General features: G+C 37.6%; 1 protein-coding gene across 2 annotated transcripts in view; it reads right to left on the reverse strand.

The window, feature by feature from the left end:
- Positions 1–23,205, reverse strand: part of MICU2 (mitochondrial calcium uptake 2) — a 154,795-nt gene that overhangs the window by 48,479 nt on the left and 83,111 nt on the right. The window contains exons 5-6 of one of the 2 annotated variants that reach the window (XM_046028269.1): positions 8,942–8,989; positions 7,878–7,960 (exon numbers count right to left, since the gene is read on the reverse strand). In XM_046028269.1, coding sequence (XP_045884225.1) covers positions 7,878–7,960; positions 8,942–8,989 — 131 coding nt within the window. The remainder of the gene's footprint in view (positions 1–7,877; positions 7,961–8,941; positions 8,990–23,205) is intronic. The other variant, XM_046028270.1, reaches the window with a different exon arrangement.

Here is a 23,205-nt window from a genome sequence, read left to right on the forward strand (position 1 = left end):
AGTTTGATATTAAACACTTCCCTCGTTGTTGCTCTTTTCTTCCCTAGATTCCATTATCCTGCACTCTCTGGGTTTTCTTCATACTTCTCTGGTATTCTGCTGCTTCTCAGTTTCATTCTTTGGCTTCTCAGTCTCATTTTGACCTCTTAAATGCAACTGTTTTCCAAGATCTTATCCTTCTTCACTCTATATTCTACCCTTTAGGTCACATGCTTTCATGACTTAATTATCACCTCTATCAGGATGCTTCCTAATCCTGGCTATATTCTTATCTCCAGACAATTGCTTGCTACACTTCTCTATCTCTACAGGGTGTCCCAGCAGTTTATAAAGATCAGATTTCCAAGCTCAGAGTTAAGGTATTTTTCAACCCAGTTGTCCTTTGCATTCTCCTTCAAATGAGGCAGGCTAACATTGAGGAAAGAGCAAGGCTTTGGAACTGGATGGATTTGGTTAACTGTCAATTTTCTCATCTTTAAAATGGGGATATTACTACTTAACCTTGAGGGCTGCTGTAAAGATGTAATAATGTAACATATACCTTGAACATAACCAAACCTCAATAAGAAGTCATCTTATTTTCTCTTAGATCAGTTAGTACTATCATTATTCCTAATTAGGCTAGCTGGAAAAAGGAGTAATCTCTGATTTCTCCTTTTTCCTAATCTCTCCAATCCAGCCAGAAACTAGGTTCTACAGAGTCTATTCCACAGCACATCCCAATTATATTTCCAACTTTTCACTCACAGTTGTAAATTGGAACTCTAAAGCTTAACAAACTTCCTGCCTCCAATCTCTTTTCTATTAATTCAGGTTTCATACTGTGGTCAGAGATGAATTTTGGAAGACTGAAGTGCTACAATCTCCTTAACTGCCTGCTGGTTTCTCCTGACAGCAATGTTCAGTTCACATTAGGGGATTCTGCCTCTTGGGTGTCTCTGTTCACATTCCAACCATACAAGAACAGCAACAATGTTTTTATAGTGATCTATATTTTATAAAGTTTGTTCCCCCAAGAGATAATTAATAATGGTTATTTAATCACTGTTGATGCTAAATAGAGCAATGTTTATTTTTGCTTTCCTTAGTCTGAATGAAATGGAATTTAAAGATAAATTTATGATGACTATCTTATATTTCCTTTCCTGCTTGCTTTTTGAGTTTTTTTTTTAACCTGAGTTCCTGACTAAGAGCCATAATATGTAGAAATCCTTTTTTTTTTTTGGTCTATTCACAAGTACCTTTAACTTCTCAGCAGAATTCCAGGCTTCTTTCATTACCTAGTTTTTCTACAACTGTAAACTTTATCCATACTGTTCCTTTGTAACAAGCAGATTTGCTAACATTTATTCACAATGATGCTGTAATGAAACAATTCTTTAAAAAAAAAAAGATTTTATTATTTATTTGACAGAGAGAGAGATCACAAGTAGGCAGAGAGGCAGGCAGAGAGAGAGGGAGAAGGCTTTCTGCTGAGCACAGAGCCCGATGCGGGGCTCGATTCCAGGACCCTGAGATTATGACCTGAGCCGAAGGGAGAGGCTTAACCCACTGAGCCACCCAGGTGTTCCGGTAATGAATAATTTATATTTTTTCAAACCCATATCTCTTACATATAACATGTTTGAATTTATGAAGCCTTCCAAGTATTTAAGCAGTCACATAGTATAGTTTTCTCTATAGCTTTCTGTTACTTTTAACTTCTACCACTTTGACAAAGTGAATCCTGTAAGATTACTACCTGTTTTTCTAAACAGTAAATGAAACTTCAAGCAGCTAAAGGTATACTTCAGGCAACTTCAGTCCTCTGGAACCCTCCAGCTTTCTTACTGAAGTTGCAAACCCATAAGAAAGATCTTTTTCAGCACTTGAAACAGAAATAGATAGAAATAATAAAATATTTATGAAGATTTCTCAGAATTTATAGTCTTATATATTCTAAAGCTGAGCTGTCCCACAGAAATATAATGGAGCTACAGAAGTAATTTTAGGTTTTCTAATAGCTGCATTTAAAAAAGTAAAAAGAAACAGATGAACATGAATTAACACCCCAACATTATTACTTCATCATGTATTCAAAACAAAAATTGAGATATTTTACATACTTTTTTCTTCAAAATCCAGTGTGCATTTTACATTCACAGCATCTTCACTGTAAATACCTGATCTGTGTTAAGATTTCATAAAATTTACAACTGAAAAAGTAGATCCATATACCCAGCTTGCTTCAAACATATGTGAAAATCTTCCAATATCTGAAGTAAATGTCAGGTTTTAAATTTAAATTTTATATTAATTAAAATTGAGAAACTCAACTTTCTTAGACACAAACCTTATTTCAGGGGCTCAGTAACCACATGTGGCTACTGGCTACATTACTGGACAGCACAAGTATAGATTCTGTACTTTACACATAATTTTAGCAAACTTTGTTGCCTGTTTTCCCAGTGCACTGGAGACTAGAAGAAAATCTAGATGACTGGAACTGACAGAAAGATCAACTGTTCATTTCCACTGGTATCAGTGATAACAAACTAGTATTATCCTAACAATGAGGACAAAAATCAGAAATACAAATTAAAAGCATGAAAGTCTAAGGCCATTCAGTGTAAGGGTAAATAACTCATGCCCTTAATAGACTCCAAAAATCTAACTAGCCCATCACTATGAAACTGACCTTCATAATTATAATCCTGAGCTTTCAGAAAAAAAAAGGACAAATTATGTACATTATTAACTACTTTGAAAAGATGGGAATATATATATATATTCTTGAAGGGCTTATCAAAAAAGTTACAAATGTTAAAAATTTAATCATGTTAAAAAGGTAAGCCTTGGGGCGCCTGGGCGGCTCAGTGGGTTAAGCCGCTGCCTTCGGCTCGGGTCATGATCTCAGGGTCCTGGGATCGAGTCCTGCATCGGGATCTCTGCTCAGCAGGGAGCCTGCTTCTTTCTCTCTCTCTCTCTCTCTCTGCCTGCCTCTCCATCTACTTGTAATCTCTCTCTGTCAAATAAATAAATAAAATCTTTAAAAAAAAAAAAAGGTAAGCCTCAATTTAAAAAATCATTCATATGAAACATTTCATTGATACTGCCAACTAAGTACATATTAATGTTACTCCTATAAATTCTAATTCTGTCATAACAGGTTTCAACAAGATGTCTTCTTTAGTTTGTGTTGGAAAATTTATTATTTTATGACTTTATAGACTTTGATCATTAATCTTTCTAGTATGTTAATAGTCCATAAGTCCTACCTTTATCCAGCTGCATTGGGATATAACTAACATAAGATGTACAAATACGATGGTTTGACTTATTAAGGATTACTGCAGTAAGTTTAGATAATATCTATCATCTCATACACATGCAATAAAAAGGAAAAGCCAAAAAAAAATGTTTCCTCCTTGTTATGAGAACCCCAGGAGCTACTCTTTTAACGACTTTCCTATACATCACACAACTGTGTTAACTATGGTTGTCATGTTGCACATTACACTCCTAGTACTTATTTATCTTCTCACTGGAAGTTTGTACCTTTTGACCACCTTCCTCCCATTCCTATTCCCCCCAACCCTGCCTCTGATAACCACAAATCTGATCTCGTTTTGTTTTTTTTAAAGATTTTATTTATTTGACAGATAGAGATCACAAGTAGGCAGAGAGGCAGGCAGAGAGACAGAGAGGAGGAAGCAGACTCCCCGCTGAGCAGAGAGCCCGATGTGGGCTTGATCCCAGGACCTTGGGAACATGACTGAGCCGAAGGCAGAGGCTTTAACCCACTGAGCCACCCAGGTGCCCCTCTGATCTCTTTTTCTATGAGCTTGGTTGTTTGTTAGAGTTCACACAAAGTAAGACCATATAGTATTTGCCTTTCCATGAGTCCCATTTTTTTAAGATTCATTTACTTATTTGAGAGAGCGAGTTAGCGAGCAAGTGAGCACACATGACCATGGGGGAGGGGCAAGGGAAAGAGAAAATCTCAAGCGGACCTCACACTGAGCGCGGAGCCCAATGCAGGGCTCAATCCTATGACACTGAGATTGTGACCTGAGCTGAAACCAAGAGTTGGACAATTAACTGACTGCCACCCAGGCACCCCACCATGAGTCCTATTTTTAAAACCTCACCTCCTATTATTTCAGTTCAGTGTGTTTCATGAAGTGCCCCTAACCACACAAAAATCCAAATTTATCTGTTTTGGTGTGAGGGTATATTTTTTATGTATTTTAGGATGCTTTCTAGAATTTTATACCTACACACTAATTTGAAATATTGAGGCTAGTCTATGGTTATGCTGAACTCATTCCCTTCTAATATTCCAGAATTCAATTCCCTATCATTGTATACTGGGTTCTTTTTCCTTAAACAAAAGGTTTAAAAAAAAAAAAACTTAACTGGCTTCCACATAACCAATTGTAGAACTCCATGACATATATTCACAGAAAGCTCTTGGCAAATATCAAGTATGCTTGCACACTCCTGCTCTCCGCAGCTGAGCTCAATGTTTGTTCAGTTTAAGTCTTTTCTGTTTCCAAACCAATTATGCTCATTGCACTTGTTACTGTAATTACTTAATTTTATTAAATATTACTGGGAAGTAAGAGTTTTCTGGAAACACCAGAAAGCTGGAGAAGCTTGTTAGAAGATTTTATTTATTTATTTGTGCGAGCACACAAGTAGGGGGAGTGGCAGAGGGAGATGGAGAAGCAGGGCCCGGGTATCAAGACCTGAGCAAAGGCAGACACTTAACTGACTAAGCCACCCAGGCGCCCTGCTGGAGGAGAAGTTAACTACACGGGGATACTGGGACATTGGTCTTCCTTTTTGGCTTAGGTGAGAATGTAGCTTCAAAGACAAGTAAATTTGGTGAAAAATCAGAAAAGCCTGAAATGGAAGCATTAAGCACAGAGACTGTGTAAATCTTTTTTCTAAATGGTAATATAAACTCCACATATAAAAGCACAAAATTTAGTCTCTTGGATCTGCCAAGCCAACACTCTGAAGTGTGTGAGCCAGTATCACCTGCAGCGGCCAGACCCCATCAGAAACTGCAATGTCAAAAACCATGATGGGATATCCGGCACCTGTTCCTATTTTGGTAGTCAGCTTGATTCTCTGAGTTTATAAGCCTTGGTTAAACACAGAAGGGGTGTGGGTGCGTGCGCACATGTGTGAGATAAAAAAGGGAGGAGGAATACTTTAGAGTTTTTGTTATTAAGGCGAACTGCCAAAGAAAAAAGTTGCTTCTAATTAGGCTAAGACTGTAAAGAGTAGGAAAAAATCACAAAGATCTTGAAGGATCCTACATTTAGACTGCTTCATACCTGTCTTTACATTTTTTCCTGCACTTTAAACAAACTGGAAACTGCAGATGATAAATTATAGGCATACACAGGCAAGAAAAATAGGTAATTTCAATCAGTGGCTCCACTTCAAAGAAAAGGCCTTGGTTCTGGGGAGCCTGGGTGGCTCAGTTGGTTAAGCATCTGCCTTTGGCTCAGGTCATAATCTTGGGGTCCTGGGATTGAACCCCGTGTTGGGCTCTCTGCTCACTGGGGAGTCGCTTCTCCTTCTTGCTCTCCCTCTGTGCACGTGTGCGTGCACTCTTTCTCCCAAATAAATAAATAAATAAATATAATCTTTAAAAAAAGAGGCCTTGGTTCTAAAATGGATGTGCATTTAAGTTAATTAAAATGTCTGTTATTTAGGTATCTTTATTTTAAAAAATTATTCCCCCTTTAACAGATTCTTTAAATTAACTGAACTACTGAGAGTGGCCACACTGGGCAAGACGGGTTTTACTCCACTTTAAGCTAAAACACTGAGAACTGCAGCTGCTACTCTATTGTCCACTTACAGAGATGTTCATGTCATTTACCTTAGTTTCCCCCAAATGCTTAGATTTTTACATTCTTTATACCCTCCTCCAGATAATTTCTGTAATGTTAAATAAGCCTACTTTTTATTGGATCCTACTGTTTTATAAATTTATTCTCTGGTTAGAACCTTTTGCTGTGTCCTTTGTTTGTAGTTTTTGAGACAGTTTCTTGTATATAAAACCACATATCTCAGTAATTGAATTTGCAAAGCCTGTATACAGACACCTTATCAAAGGGGTTTACTGAGGTATAACTTGTATACAATAAAATGCACTCGTTTAAATACAGTTTGAGTTGTAACAAATATATACACCCATGTTTCTACCATCCTAATCAAGGTCTGTAATATTTCTAGCACTTCAAGAGATTCCCTCATGGAAGCTGTAGTCCATCTGTAGTCAATTCCTTACCCCCTCTCAGCCCTAGGGAACCAATGATCTGCTTTCTGTAGCATAGATATGTTCCTTTTCTAGAGTTTCATATCAAAGGAATCACACTGTATGTACAGTTCTTCCTTCACTTCATTTATCCATGTTGTTGTACTTACTGGTAATTTGTTCATTTTTTTGCTGAGTAGTATTCTACTGTATGGATACAATTTCTTTACCTAGTCACTTGATGAACACTTAGGTTGTTTCCAGTTTGGGGCTATTATGAATAAAATTGTTATGAATAGTCACATACAGGTCTTTGGGTGAACATGTGTTTTCTTTTCTTTGACTAAATACACAGGACTGGAATTGCCATGTCATGTACTGAGTATACATTAAGAAGATGCCAATTTTGTTTTCCAAAATGTGTATGCCATTTCATACTCCCACAAGCACTGTAAGAGAGTTCCATTTGATTCATGTCTCAAAGACTTAAAAAAAAAGTCATTAAAAAGAAAGTCATAAAGTAGTCATTTATATAGGTACTCAGTAATTATCAATGGTAGTTCTAAGAAATTAGCATTTACCAAATGCTGTGTTATATATTTATCTACATGTTCTATTTTTTTCTCCACAAAACACTCCAATACATTAAAAACACTTAACTCTGGAAAATACCTAACGGTTTATATGCAGAGGCTTTTTAAAAAAGATTTTGCTTAGTTACTTGACAGACAGAGAACACAAGCAGGGGGAGTGCGAAAGGGAGAAGCAGGATTCCCGCCAAGCAGGGAGCCCGATGCGGGGCTAGATCCCAATGATCTGGGCTGAATATAGACACTTAATGACTAAGCCACCCAGGAGCCCCCTAGAGGTACTTTTTAAAATATTACCATCAACATTCTTGGAATGGAGTGAAATTTAATAGTTGTATGCCTTACACTTGTCTTGAAAACATATTTTCATCTAAACATATTTTCAGCTTTTCAAATAATAGCCTTAGCAAATTCTTGGAAAATCTGCACCCATTTATACCTATTTGTAGCTTTTTCATTTTTTCCCCCATTCTTTTCTTTTTCTTTTAAAGATGTTATTTATTTATTTGACAGAGAGAGATAACAGTGAGAGAGGGAACACAAGCAGGGGGAGTGGGAGAGGGAGAAGGAGGCCTCCCGCTGAGCAAGGAGCCTGATGTGGGGCTTGATCCCAGGACCCTGGAATCATGACCTGAGCTAAAGGCAGACACCTAACGACTGAGCCACCCAGGCCCCCCACCCCCCAATTCTTTATGAAGGCTTAAGTTTTAATTTTTCTTATTCCTTTTTGGGGGGTAGGGTATATAAGAATAATTCTCAACATATCTATAAGACCCTATTATCTGTTGATATAATAAAAAAAACCCTAAAAAATGTAGATGCATAAGCCATTTCTCCCATAGGAATCTTATGCTCTGTTCCTTAACAGTTTCCTCAGTTGTATTATGGAAAATTAAACACTTTTGAATGTATAAATGATTTCTTGACATTTCTTATGTAAGCAATGGATATAATTTTAATTTTTATGGAAATGTAAGATCACATAAGCATCCAAGTGTTTTTTGATAAACTAAGTAGAATGTACTTACCTTAAAAAATTCCTTTTTCTCAACCATCTCATTACCATCTGCATCCAGCATTTTAAAAGCAACGTGAAACCCAGTATGGGGTTCTACAATTAAGTGAAAAGTAAATAGTTATTTCAATGTTGGTGAAATGTAAATTGCTTACTGATCTATAGGTCTTCAAATTTGAAAAAAACTTCCAGAAATTATTATATAAGTGCCTGAACAGACAAAGAAAGATTTCTTATTATAACAATTTTCAAAGGCTGATGTATTTTCATGGCTGTGCTATTCTACTATTAAATGCTCTACTTTTTAAAGCAAAACTAATTTGAGAACTTACTTCTTTAACCCTATCAGGGGCTTTCCTATATTCTTTTAGTAACTTGGCTACTTTCATACTGATTATTACTCTTTATTTCCCTTTCTCAGAGTAGGGTTTTTTAAAAAAATTTTCTTTTGAAATAATTTTAGATATGTTTAGATGTGTTGTTAAGATAGTATAGTGAGTTCTCATATATCCTTCAGCCAGCTTCTTCTAATGTTAACATCTTCTATAACTACAGTATCATTGTCAAAACTAAGACATGGACACTAGTAATAGCATTTTAAACTGAGCTATAGACTTTATTTGGATTTCAAGTTTTTTCACTAATGCTAATTTTTCTACTTTACGATCAAATACAAGGAACCATGCTGCATTTAGTTGTTAGGTCTCCTTACTCTGCTCCAAGCTGTGAAAGTTTCTCATTCTTTCCTTGATTTTCATGACCAATCTGAAGAGTACTGATCAGGAATTTTGAAGAATGCCTAATAAGGGTTTGTTTTTTTTTTTTTTTTTTTAAACATGTGAAGGCTAAGTCTGATTCTCTTCTGTTCAAAAGTCTTTTAAGGAGACAGTTATGGGGAGCCACAGTACAAAGGAAGCTGAAGGGCTAAACTAATTCAACAGTATCATTTCATTGATACAGAAACCAAGGTAGCAATTATGTTTTAATGACAAAGGCATAAATACCATACTTCCAAAACCTTGCTTGGTAAGAAGAGAGAATCCACATGATCACAGAGGAAAACTGTGGGGTACTTACTAGTGAGAATTGTAAGCAAGAAAAGATACTCAGTATACGAAATTAGTCCTGAAAGAGAGAAAATAAAAACATCAGAAGTTCTTTTTTTTTTTCCCCCAGAAGGTAAGTTTTAGAAGGTTCAGAAGTAGTCATATATAGATACTATATGGAAACTTCATCTAATTAAAAACACACACATTTCGGGGCACCTGGGTGCCTCAGTTGTTTAAGCACTGACTCGATTTCTGCTCAGCTCAGGATCTCAGGGTCGTGACGCTGACTCCTGCATGGAGCACTGGGTGTGGAGCCTGCTTAGGACTCTCTCTCCCCCCTACCCTCCCCGCCTCAAAAAAAGGTGGAGGGGAGAAAGAAAGAAAAAAAACCCCACATTTTTACTTTATCTCTCTTTGGTTCAGTGGAAAACTTCTATAATAGAGAGTTAAGTATAGTACTGGTACTTAAAAAAGATACTATGTTTTTTCATCAGGTTACCATTACTAGTAAAAAAGGGGAATGGATGTTGGCTAGCAAACAACAAGTATCCGTGCAGGTTTTTTTTTGTTTTGTTTTGTTTTTAAAGATTTTATTTATTTATTTGACAGACAGAGATCACAAATAGGCAGAGAAGCAGGCAGAGAGAGAGGAGGAAGCAGGCTCCCCGCTGAGCAGAGAGCCCGATGCGGGGCTCAATCTCAGGACCCTGGGATCACGACCTGAGCCGAAGGCAGAGGCTTTAACCCACTGAGCCACTGAGGCGCCCCCTCCGTACAGGTTTTTATTTGCATGGCACTTCACATGTTTTCTCCCCAAATTTCACTATTAATAACACCTCAAGTAAAGCAAATTTAAAAATTCAGTAGAGTAACAGAGATCTCAATATACAAAAGACAAAAGGTCAAACTATATTATTTAAAATGAGATTAAATCTTTGCAGCAATAACTTGATTTTCCTTCCCCATTCTCTAACATGTAGTTTTGGTAGGACAATCATCCTTACCTTTCATGGCAGATGCTGACAGGCCTAAGCCAATCATTGTACTCTAACTGAACTGGTGGAGAGATGGGCAAAAGGCTGACCCAAGCTAATTAGCAGGTTCCATTAGTCTGGCTGCAGGGACTAGTTCAGGGAAGGCCTTGAACTAAGCTGGGTCACTCTGAGTGGAATTTCAGTTGAGAATGCTTAATCATTGACTTTATTTATTTTTTTTGTCCTCCCCCAACCCCGCTGGGCTTTGATGATTTGAGAATGTTTCACTTAGGAATGTGAGGCAATGGAGAGAGTGCCTGGAACTGTCAGCCAGCCAGTGTTCAGGGCCTGAAAATTCAGCCAATCTTTAATTGGCAGGCCTGAAAGATAGATACTGGTGATGTCTGTGTCCTGAATTAAGTTGAACGTGAAGCTAGCTCTGTGTCTGGCCACTAGCTAGCTCTACATCTGCCTCTTTCTTGCTCAAATTGATAGTGCCTGGTTTTATGTACTTGCAATGAAAAGAATATAATATAAATATATAATATAAATATAGAAACAGTATCTTATAAGTCATGGCTTCCTGATAAGCTAAAAATAGCTTATCCCCCCTGGATCAAAAGTTTGATATAAGAGCAAAACACACAATTAAAAAAACTTCATCATGGAAAACTTCAATGATAAACAAAGGTAGAGAGAATATAATAACTATATTACATAGATCAACTTTAGTAATTAACTCATGGCAGATCTTGTTTTATCTATATCTCTTTTCAGTCCCTTCCCCCCACTTCCCACTGGATTATTTTTCTTTAAAGATTTTACTTATTTATTTGAGAGAGAAAGAGAGATACCGTGCACACGCACAATGGAGCAGACCAGCAGAGGGAGGAGAAGCAGACTCCCTGCTGAGCATGAGCCCAACTCAGGGCTCTACTTCAGGACCTCGTGATCATGACCTGAGCTGAAGTTAGACATGTGACAGACTGAGTCATCCAGGTGCCACTCCCCCACCCCCATCGGATTATTTTGAAACAAATCTCAATATATTATTTCATAGTAGAAAATTCAAGCTGTTATCACTAAAAAGACTGTTCCGTCCCCACAAATATATTTGGCACACCTAAAAAATTCAATAATTCCTCAATATCATCAAACTCATATCACTTTTACAAATGTGTTTCAGAAAAAAATTTTTTCAAGTGTGCTCAAATTAGGATTCAAAAAAGTTCCTTGCATTGCACTTGGTCAGAGGTCTCAAGTCATTTTTTTTATTGTGGCAAAATACACATAACAAAAATTTTTAGCATTTTAACCATTTAAAAAAAAAAGATTTCATGTATTTATTTGACAGGGAGATAGCACAAGTAGGCAGAGCGGCAGGCAGAGGGAGAAGGAGAAGCAGGCTCCTTGCTGAGCAGGGAGCCCGATATGGGATCTGATCCCAGGACCCTGGGATCATGACCTGAGCTGAAGGCAACCGCTTAACCAACTGAGCCACCCAGGCACCTCATTTTAGCCATTTTTAAATGTACAGAGTAGTGGCATTAAGTATTCAGTGTTTTGCAACCATTATCAGAGCTTTTTAATCATCACAAATTGAAACCCCACAACCATGAATCACTAACTCCATTCTTTACTGCCTCCAGCCCCTGTAACCTGTTTTCTGTCACTATGAAACTGCCTACTCTAGGGACCTCATATAAATGGAATCATACAGTATTTTTGCTTTTGTGTCTGGCTTATTTCACTTAGCATAGTGTCTTCAAGGTTCATCCACATTGTAGCATGTGTCAAAATTCCATTCCTTTGTAAGGTTGAAAAATATTCTACTGTAAGTATATACTACATTTTATTTATCCATCCATCTGCTGATGGACATTTGGGTTGTTTCCACCCAGCTGTTGGCTATTGTGATTAATGCTGCTATAGACATTGGTGTACAAGTACCTGTTGGAGTATCTGTTTTTAATTCTTTTGGGTATTTACCCAGGGTGGAATTGCTCAATCGTATGATCATTCTATGCTTAATCTGAGGAACCTCCGTACTTTCTTCAAAAGTGGTGGCACTATCTTACATTCCCGCCAACAGTGCACAGAGGTTATAATTTTCCAAATCCTTGCCAACACTTGTGTTTTTTCTTGGTAATAATGGTATTAAGAGGCATCTCACTATGGTTTTGATCTGCATTTCCCTAATGGTTAGTGATGTCAGGCATCTTTTCACATGGAAATTAGTCAACTATCTTCTTTGGAGAAATGTCTATTTGAGTCTTTGCCCATTTTAAAATTGGTTTGTTTTTCCTAGTTGGATTATAGAAGTTCTTTATATAAACTGGATTTTTAACCCCCTATATATGATTTGCAAATATTTTCTCCTTTCCTGTGGGTTACCTTTTTACTCTCTTCATAGTGTACTTTGATTCATAAGTTTAAAATTTTTCTTTTGTTCTGTGTCTTACATCTTTTTTTTAACTTTTTTTTTTTTTTTTAAACAGGTTCTATGTCCACTGTACAGCCCAATGTGGGGCCTGAATTCACAACCCTGAGATCAAGACCTGACCTGAGATCAAGTCAGATGCTTAACCAACTGAGCCACCCAGATGCTCCCTCCACCCCCACCTTCCAACTTAATTTTTAAAGATGCCTGGTCATTTGACCTATAAAGTTTCTTCAAGTCTAGAATATTTTGCTAACTGCATCTTCTTGGTGTCATTTCACATGCTCCTCTAACTTCTATGTTTTCTATAACTGTTACTTAGATCCAGAGGTGTGTTGAGATTCAGGTTTGATTTTTGGCATGAATTCTTTTTTTTTTTCCCTAAAGATTTTATTTATTTATTTGATGGAGAGAGAGCACAAACAGGGGGAGCAGCAGGCAGAGGGAGAGGGAGAAGCATACTCCCCAGTGAGCAAGGAGTCCAACACAGTGCTTGATCCCAGGACTATAGATTATGACCTGAGCTGAAGGCAGATGCTTAACTGACTGAGCCACCTGGGGGCCCTTTTGGCAGGAATTCTTAATAGATGGTGCTGTATACTTTCATCAGGAGGCCAGAATAAAAATGTCTATAAAAAATGCTAAACACTACTGAAAGACAATGATAGTAAAAGTTACAGATTTTAGAAATACGTGAAATCATTTCCACAGTTTAGGTGATCAGAGATGTCCTAGAGGAAGTAATTCTAAAAATGATCTTCAAAAATATGGATGAAAATTTTAATTAAGAGGTGTGGGATAACAGATGAAGCTGAATATGAAACCTAAATAAAAAATATGAAAATTAAAAAGTAAAATAACGTCTATGTGGAAGAAGCAATGGGAAATAAGGCCAATATGGTAGCCTAGACACGAGGGAAAAAGCCTGCAGAGGGTGATGGCAGAGGATTTGCCTTACTGGCTCCCAATCAAGTAACACATAGACTCAGGGCCCAAGTTCACAGCAAGGCAGGTAAGGACTTTATATCTAGGTAATTCAATGTTTTAGTTACAACTTCAGGTACATATTTTAAATGTTTTAAATGACTTACAATTTTGTGCATTACCAACTTTTTGGCTGTTTTTACTTTGGAGCAGGTGTACTTCTTTTTAATAAAAAAAGCCCACAGTATGTCTTTAGATATTTTTCCTTAAAAATGTTCAGTATTTGTAAGGAGGGAGAAGAAATTAAATGTGTTTTGTCATTACCTTGTTACCTGAGAGAAGTACTCTAATGTAAGTTGAAGGATCAAAGTATTTCATTCCTTGGCAGACTCAAAAAAGCAGAGGATAGCTTCCCCCCCCACCCTTTCTAATTTTCAAAGGAATACGGCACCATGAAAAAATGGCCAGACTGCTAGACTGACATGGGACTGGTGCCAAGAGGAGGCCTCACTCTTCTCTACACACAGGTACAGGTCCTCTCCAAGGGGACTTTGTGGAAAAGAAAATTCCAGTGTCATTCTTTGAAATGCTGACTTAAAAAGCTTGAATAAACAGAGTTGAGACAATGTAAAAACAGCACCTATACTCTCAAGATAGATTATAAACAATATAGTTCTACAACAGCATTCTAGGCATTTGCCCTCTGAAAATGCTTTTAAAGAAAACTGACACTTCAGAATATAGGAGAAACAGTTTAACGCATACATTTCTTATATTTAATTGTAAAGGAAATGCTGTTAAATGGCGATGTTTTAAAAGTGCATGTTAAATAGGTGAAGTATTTTAAATAATTACATTTAAAAATTTGTTAATGAATCTGTTAGGAAAGGCCATTAGAAGAGAGGACTAAATTCTTTTAGTATGCTTCTCTACAAATATTTTAAATTTGGAACCATTCGAAAATATGGCTTGCTACTGAATGCAATTTTGAGAACTCTATTTCCCAAAGAGAAATTAACATATCCATCATAAGAATATATTTATATATCTTACAATGTATCTTTTAATTTTTATTCAGTACATCCTTAAGGACTATATTATACTGAGAATTCTGTTCAGTTCAAAAAATGCACAATAGTTATAACTTACATTTTTCTTTGTAATAATGTATGGTAGATGAGTTATTTTCTTATTTCAAGGATATACTATTATTTGCTAGTTAGCATATGGTATAAATTTTGATAGTTGTTTTATGTGGTAAAATGGAATATTTTACACTGCTCCCAATGTAGCTAAATTTTATATTTTTTTCAAGTGGCTTCATTAATATCAACAAAGAAGTATATGTGAAAAAAGTGAATCTGTTGAATCTCTCCCATATAATGTTCATATTAGTGTCTTTTCCTTAAGCTGGAAATGTACATTTCAACTTATGTATTTCAGAGTTTCATTGAAAAACAGAAATAACTGTTGTTAAGATACTCCCCAAGATTTTTTTCTTGATCTGTTTCCTGTAAATTCTCTAGAGGTAGGGAGAAGAGAGGCTGAATTCGATAAATACCTAAGAGGCAAAAATAGGAAGACTTTGTTATCTGACTGCATCTGAAAGACTAAGTGGTAAAGAAAGAAAGGGTTCAAAGACATTTCCTGGGTTTTGATGAGGTGGGTGAAAAGCAGTATTACCAAATGAAACCAAGAAAAGAAGGTGCTGGTTTAGGGAGAAGACCGTGAGTTCAGTTTGGGATATGATGAACTCAAGGACACAGAGACCCACAAGGCAGCATCTGGCAGCTGGTTTGGATACAGAAGCCTGAAACTCAGAACAGCATCCCGGGCTGGAGAAACTGAAGGAGATCTGAGAGTCAGCAGCAGTATACACGGGCACTAAACAAGAGGAGGAGAACAGTAAGCAAAGGACAGATCCTAAGGAGTATCAACGCTTAATGGGCAGGAGGAAGAGAAACCAATGACAGAAAGAGAGGTTCCAAGAGAACTGGGATAATGTAGTTTCAAAGAATCCAAGAGAACTTGTGGTACATGAATTTGCCTAGTAATAATAAAAAGATCTTTTAGTGACACTTGATCTCAAGGCCCGGTGGAAAAGCATTATGTATGTTATTCCCACCATAACCGTCGAAGTAGAGACTGTTAACCTTTATTTTATAGATAAAGTAGGTGTTAAAGAAACTTACAAATTCCAGGGCATACAGGAATTGTGAAGCTCCACACGATCGGCCTGTGACACTTCCCATCCTTAGGGACGGGTGCTCTTTTCCCAGCTATAGCATGGTACAGTAGATGTGTCCAAGGGATGGAGAATGTGAAGGGTTAGGACTGAGACCCCAGCCAGAGTAGAAAACAAGCAAGCACAGGAGAGCCCCGTGTTAAGGGAAACCAGCATTTGGAAGAGTGGTGAGCTAGCAGTTCTTACTCTGTCCTTTCATGGCATTTCTAATTCTTCCTACGTATGCAGCCCTGCTGTTCCTCATTTCCCTGACAGCTGCTTAGCTTTCCTGTCATTGTTAAGTCACACTTTGAATCCTGATTTCCCTACCAGCCTTTTATTAATGAAGGCTGTTCTTCCATACGCTCCTATATGTAGGAAGACAGGTTTAAAATTCTCCTCCTGCAGGTGCCCAGCACGAATCATTTATTCCTTCTGACTGACTTTGAAATGAATGCTATCTATATTATTATCTTTGCAGTTACTTATTCCTCCTGGTTCCTCTTAAAGCCTCTCTCTCCCTTTCTCTCTAATCATCTCCTTTCCTTTCTTTTTCATACTAATAACCTCATGCACTTTGCCTAGAGGAAAAAATATCAAACTTTCTGCTGCGGATTCCACTTTCTATTTTTCTAATAGTGCATCAATAAGGGCCCTCCCCCCAGCCATCTAGAAATACTGACTTTAAATGCTTTTAGAAATCTTGGAAATGTACAATGTCCCTATTCATTCTGAGAATATAAATAACTCTCCAGCTATGTAAGGAACAGGGAAAGAGTACTATCCAATAGGAAAATGTGTGAGTAGGCTGGTGAATTTATCTCCTTGACAGTTAAAAAGGTATATATATATAGAAAGAGAGACAGAAACAGACATAGAGAATATATGTGCCTGTAACTGAAAGTTAAAATAAAGAAGTTACTGATAATCCACCTCAGCATCCTCTGAAAACAAACACTTATTTTATCTCCCTTATGGCAGAGAAGCAGTGATGCTGGTCAAGACATACAGAGTCACAGTGCTGCTCCTAGAAACCAGAACCACGATTTCCAGAAGGGGCCACACTCTAACAGAGTCCTGACTGAATGCCTCTCACAAAGATGCCTCTCTGATTCCTCATCTGCTGACAGCAAAACTGCTTCATGAACCTTGCTGCTGCAAGCAGAGGCTGAATGAAGAGAACAGTGCCCTCAATTTTAAGAAGAGAACAAAACCTTTTTTTTTTTTTTTTAAAGATTTTATTTATTTATTTGTCAGAGAGAGAGCGCGTGAGCACAAGCAGGCAAAGTGGCAGGCAGAGGCAGAGAGAGAAGCAGGCTCCCTGCTGGAGCAGGGACCAATGCGGGACTTGATCCCAGGAACCTGGGATCACGACCTGGGCTGAAGGCAGTGGCTTAACCGACTGAGGCACCCAGGTGTCCCAGAACAAAACCTTTTAAAATTCCTCCTTGACCCAAAAGAAGGGAATAAAGAAAATCTTCCATAATAACCTAAAAGCTCTACCACCAATTTGCTATCTTCTCTATACCAAAGAAATGAACATTTGCTTACTGCTCGTTGAAATCTCAACTCCCACATTATACTTTAGGCCTCAAAATTATTGCCCTTCATTTGCCAGATGACCTCCCACTTCCTTTAGTTTGTTCCGTCTTCCTTCCAACTCCATTATCTCCTGTGAGATAAATAGTTTCTCACTGCTTGCTAGGACTGATGAGTCAGCCCCTTTATTCAAACTCTCCCCATCAGAATGACCTGTTTGATTTCCTCAGCTGAGGTGGTTCCGGTTGAATTTCACCAAAGGAGACAGAGAAGAAACCACTAGGATGGTAAGAAAACAATACCAAGGAAGTATGGGGTCCTAGAAACCAAAAGAAGAACTGGTTTGAGGTGACAGCAGGTAATAGTGTTAGTACTGCTGGGGTCATGGGTGCCAAGAATACAGAATATCTTCACTGGATCTGACAACAAGGTCAGTGATGGTCTTGACAAGAGTGGTGTTGTTGAAGAATGGGTGCCAGACTGAAATGGGCTGAAGGATGACCAGGAGGTGAGGAAGTGAGCACAACACAAAATAAAGAGTGTGACTATGAAAAGGGATTACAAAGCATGGAGAGAGCTGGATGTAGCGTCAGAGGAGGAATGTCTTTCCTTAAATATGGGAGATGTTGAAGTCATAAGAGAGGAATGATACAGTGCCCAGAAAGAGAATATGGCAAGGGGAGGGAATAACACCAGAGTGGAGAAATCTTGGGAAGGCAACAAAAGAAGCCTGGGACCTATACAGGGAGGCAGGACTATTTCTGCCATAGGGAACAATACTTCTGTAACAAAGTGAAGGTGGAGAAGATGGACATAGTTGCAGGATGTGGAGGAAGCAGATTTGGAGGCATGTTCTTCTTCCTTTATGTAAAGGAAAAAAATGCCTTTAAAACTGATTAAATTCTTCTCTACAAAGGATATACTTCATTATGAATTTTACTAATTTTAACAATTATTTTCATGATTGTGAACAGAGAATATATGATATTAGAGAAACACTCATGTAATCTATGGTAGGGTAGTGTAATTTAAAAAACTGTTCTGTGCTCAAGACTGCCAAGATCAGGTTTATTTACTTCAATTAACTTAATGCATTTTATAGGGCATGTACTTTGAAATAACTATATGCTACATAAAATATGGTAATACAATGAATAACTTCAATTTAAATAGTATCTAGTTCAGGAAAAGCAAAAGTATTCTATACTATAGTTGCAGGTCATTAAGCATTAAGCTGATTAAACATCGCTCATGAGGAGGCAGAAGTTTCACCTAGTATATTTCAGAAATATTTTACATCAAAAGGAAGTATCTTAATGAAAAATAAAATAAAATTACTTGCTGATAATTCCATGTTTTCATTCTGCTGTTGATAAATAGTTGATGTACTCTCTCTAAAATTTATGAAAGCATTACTGCTTAGCTGGATTTAATCTTATTGATAACATAATACCAATTAATCTTAACTGGGAAGAAGATCAATATAAATCACTGAAAAGACTTATTTAAAAAAATTTTTTTAAAAAAGATGTTATTTATTTATTTGCCAAAGACAGAGAGCGAGTGAAGACGCACAAGCAGGGGGTGTGGCAGTCAGAGGGAGAGGGAGCAAGTCCCGCTGAGCAAGAAGCCCAATGTGGCACTCGATCCCAGCACCCTAGGATCATAACCTGAGCCAAAGACAGATGCTTAACGAACTAAGCCACCCAGGCATCCCATATCACTGAAAAGATATAATTGAAAAATATTTTTAAAAGACACGTAGTCGTTGTACTTTCAATTCACAGAAAGGCTAACTCAAATTACATAATGAAAAAACTCAAGAGACTTGCTGAAATAGATCAGAATAATTATAATTACTGTGTTCAGGTAAACATTAATGTTAATAACATTAACATGTTATGTATTCATAACATTAATTGCATGTAATGCAATTTTAGATGAGTACCTATTATGTGCTAGAGAACACTTTAGGCAACGTGCTATGCAAATGACCACACAGATTTATCATGTTAGAGAATTTATGGTTTAAATAGAAAATATAAGAAACAGTACAGTGCAACAAAATGCAAAAAATGAGAAAGAACAAGATCTCTAGTGGTTTCAGAGATTACTTTCACAGAGTAGGACAGCTGATGAGCAGGAAGTTGGCAGGTGCTGGCATTTAAGGCACTCCTGAGAGTGTGGAAGGTTAATGCAGGGGAATGAGGCTTGTGGAGGTAATTCTTTTCAGAAATAAAGGGTGCTTCTAAAGTCCTTGAAAATAAGTCTCTTTTAAAAGTATTACAGATTAATCTCTTATATCTTAGATATTTTTCTCTTAAAATAATCTAAACTTTCTCTTCAGTTTTTACTTTATGGATTCACCTTAAAAACAACTTTTAAATTTTTTATTTATTTCTTATTTTTTATAAACATGTAATGTATTTTTATCCCCAGGGGTACAGGTCTGTGAATCGCCAGGTTTACACACTTCACAGCACTCACCATACCCATACCCTCCCCAATGTCCATAATCTCACTCCCCCTCTCCGAACTCCCCTCCCCTCCGCAACCCTCAGTTTGTTTTGTGAGATTAAGAGTCACTTATGGTTTGTCTCCCTCCCAATCCATCTTGTTTCATTTATTCTCCTACCCCCCTAACCCACCCATGATGCATCACCACTTCCTCATATCAGGGAGATCATATGATAGTTGTCTTTTCTCCGATTGACTTATTTCACTAACCATGATACCCTCTAGTTCCATCCACGTCGTCGCAAATGGCAAGATTTCATTTCTTTTGATGGCTGCATAGGATTCCATTGTATATATATACCACATCTTCTTTATCCATTCATCTGTTGATGGACATCTAGGTTCTTTCCATAGTTTGGCTATTGTAGACATTGCTGCTATAAACATTCGGGAGCATGTGCCCCTTCGGATCACTACACTTGTATCTTTAGGGTAAATACCCAGTAGTGCAATTGCTGGGTCATAGGGTAGTTCTATTTTCAACATTTTGAGGAACCTCCATGCTGTTTTCCAGAGTGGTTGCACCAGCTTGCATTCCCACCAACAGTGTAGGAGGGTTCCCCTTTCTCTGCATCCTCGCCAGCATCTGTCGTTTCCTGACTTGTTAATTTTAGCCATTCTGACTGGTGTGAGGTGATATCTCATTGTGGTTTGGATTTGTATTTCCCTGATGCCAACTGATGAGGAGCACTTTTTCATATGTCTGTTGGCCATCTGGAGGTCTTCTTTGCAGAAATGTCTGTTCATGTCCTCTGCCAATTTCTTGAATGGATTATTTGTTCTTTGGGTGTTGAGTTTGCTAAGTTCCTTATAGATTTTGGACACTACCCTTTATCTGATATGTCGTTTGCAAATATCTTCTCCCATTCTGTCAGTTGTCTTTTGGTTTTGCTAACTGTTTCCTTTGCTGTGCAAAAGCTTTTGATCTTGATGAAATCCCAATAGTTCATTTTTGCCCTTGCTTCCCTTGCCTTTGCCGATGTTCCTAGGAAGATGTTGCTGCGGCTGAGGTCGAAGAGGTTGCTGCCTGCATTCTCCTCAAGGATTTTGATGGATTCCTTTCTCACATTGAGGTCCTTCATCCATTTTGAGTCTATTTTCTTGTGTGGTGTAAGAAAGTGGTCCAATTTCATTTTTCTGCATGTGGCTGTCCAATTTTCCCAGCACCATTTACTGAAGAGGCTATCTTTTTTCCATTGGACATTCTTTCCTGCTTTGTCGAAGATGAGTTGACCATAGAGTTGAGGGTCTATTTCTGGGCTCTCTATTCTGCTCCATTGATCTATGTGTCTGTTTTAGTGCCAGTACCATGCTGTCTTGATGATGACAGCTTTGTAACAGAGCTTGAAGCCCGGAGTTGTGATGCCACCAACTTTGGCTTTCTTTTTCAATATTCCTTGGGCTATTCGAGGTCTTTTCTGGTTCCATATAAATTTTAGGATTATTTGTTCCATTTCCTTGAAAAAAATGGATGGTATTTTGATAGGGATTGCATTAAATGTGTAGATTGCTTTAGGCAGCATAAACATTTTCACAGTATTTATTCTTCCAATCCAGGAGCATGGAACATTTTTCCATTTCCTTGTGTCTTCCTCAATTTCTTTCATGAGTACTTTATAGTTTTCTGCATATAGATTGTTCTTTCTTTTATTAATGTGTTGTATCACATTCATTGATTTGTGGATGTTGAACCAACCTTGCAGCCCTGGAATAAATCCCACTTGGTCGTGGTGAATAATCCTTTTAATGTACTGTTGAATCCTATTGCTAGTATTTTGGTGAGAATGTTTGCATCTGTGCTCATCAAGGATATTGGTCTGTAGTTCTCTTTTTTGATGGGATCCTTGTCTGGTTTTGGGATCAAGGTGATGCTGGCCTCATAAAATGAGTTTGGAAGTTTTCCTTCCATTTCTATTTTTTGGAACAGTTTCAGGAGAATAGGAATTAGTTCTTCTTTAAATGTTTGGTAGAATTCCCCTGGGAAGTGGTCTGGCCCTGGGCTTTTGTTTGTTTGGAGATTTTTGATGACTGTTTCAATCTCCTTACTGGTTATGGGCCTGTTCAGGTTTTCTATTTCTTCCTGGTTCAGTTGTGGTCGTTTATATGTCTCTAGGAATGCATCCATTTCTTCCAGATTGTCCAATTTGTTGGCGTAGAGTTGCTCATAGTATGTTCTTATAATTGTCTGTATTTCTTTGGTGTTAGTTGTGTTCTCTTCTTTTTCATTCATGATCTTATTTATTTGGGTCCTTTCTCTTTTCTTTTTGATAAGTCTGGCCAGGGGTTTATCAATCTTCCTGATTCTTTCAAAGAACAAGCTCCTAGTTTCACTGATTTGTTCTATTGTTTTTTTGGTTTCTATTTCATTGATTTCTACTCTGATCTTTATGATTTCTCTTCTCCTGCTGGGTTTAGGGTTTCTTTCTTGTTCTTTCTCCATCTCCTTTACGTGTAGGGTTAGGTTGTGTACTTGAGACCTTTCTTGTTTCTTGAGAAAGGCTTTACCACTATATATTTTCATCTCAGGACTGCCTTTGCTGTGTCCCACAGATTTTGAACAGTTGTGTGTTCATTATCATTTGTTTCCATGAATTTTTTCAATTCTTCTTTAATTTCCTGGTTGACCCATTCATTCTTTAGAAGGATGCTGTTTAGTCTCCATGTATTTGGGTTCTTTCCAAATTTCCTCTTGTGATTGAGTTCTAGCTTCAGAGCATTGTGGTCTGAAAATATGCAGGGAATGATCCCAATCTTTTGATACTGGTTGAGACCTGATTTGTGACCCAGGATGTGATCTATTCTGGAGAACGTTCCATGTGCACTAGAGAAGAATGTGTATTCTGTTGCTTTGGGATGAAATGTTCTGAATATATCTGTGATGTCCATCTGGTCCAGTGTGTCATTTAAGGCCTTTATTTCCTTGTTGATCTATTGCTTGGATGATCGGTCCATTTCAGTGAGGGGAGTGTTAAAGTCCCCTACTATTATTGTATTATTATTGATGTGTTTCTTTGATTTTGTTACTAATTGGTTTATATAGTTGGCTGCTCCCATATTAGGGGCATAAATATTTAAAACTGTTTGATCTTCTTGTTGGACAGACCCTTTGAGTAGGATATAGTGTCCTTCCTCATCTCTTATTATAGTCTTTGGCTTAAAATCTAATTGATTGCCACCCCAGCTTTCTTCTGATGCCCATTAGCATGGTAAATTGTTTTTCACCCCTCACTTAAATCTGGAGGTATCTTTGCGTCTAAAATGAGTTTCTTGTAAGCAACATATAGATGGGTTTTGTTTTTTTATCCATTCTGATACCCTGCATCTTTTGATTGAGGCATTTAGCCCTTTAACATTCAGGGTAACTATTGAGAGATATGAATTTAGTGCCATTATTAGCCTGTAAGGGGACTGTTACCGTATATTGTCTCTGTTCCTTTCTGATCTACTACTTTTAGGCTCTCTCTTTGCTTCGAGGACCCCTTTCAATATTTCCTGTAGAGCTGGTTTGGTGTTTGCGAATTCATTCAGTTTTTGTTTGTCCTGGGAGCTTTTTATCTCTCCTTCTATTTTCAATGATAGTCTAGCCGGATAGAGTATTCTTGGCTGCATGTTTTTCTCATTTAGTGTTCTGAATATGTCATGCCAGCTTTTTCTGGCCTGCCAGGTCTCTGTGG

Source organism: Meles meles, chromosome 14 (assembly GCF_922984935.1).
Source record: "Meles meles chromosome 14, mMelMel3.1 paternal haplotype, whole genome shotgun sequence".
Taxonomy (NCBI): domain Eukaryota; kingdom Metazoa; phylum Chordata; class Mammalia; order Carnivora; family Mustelidae; genus Meles; species Meles meles.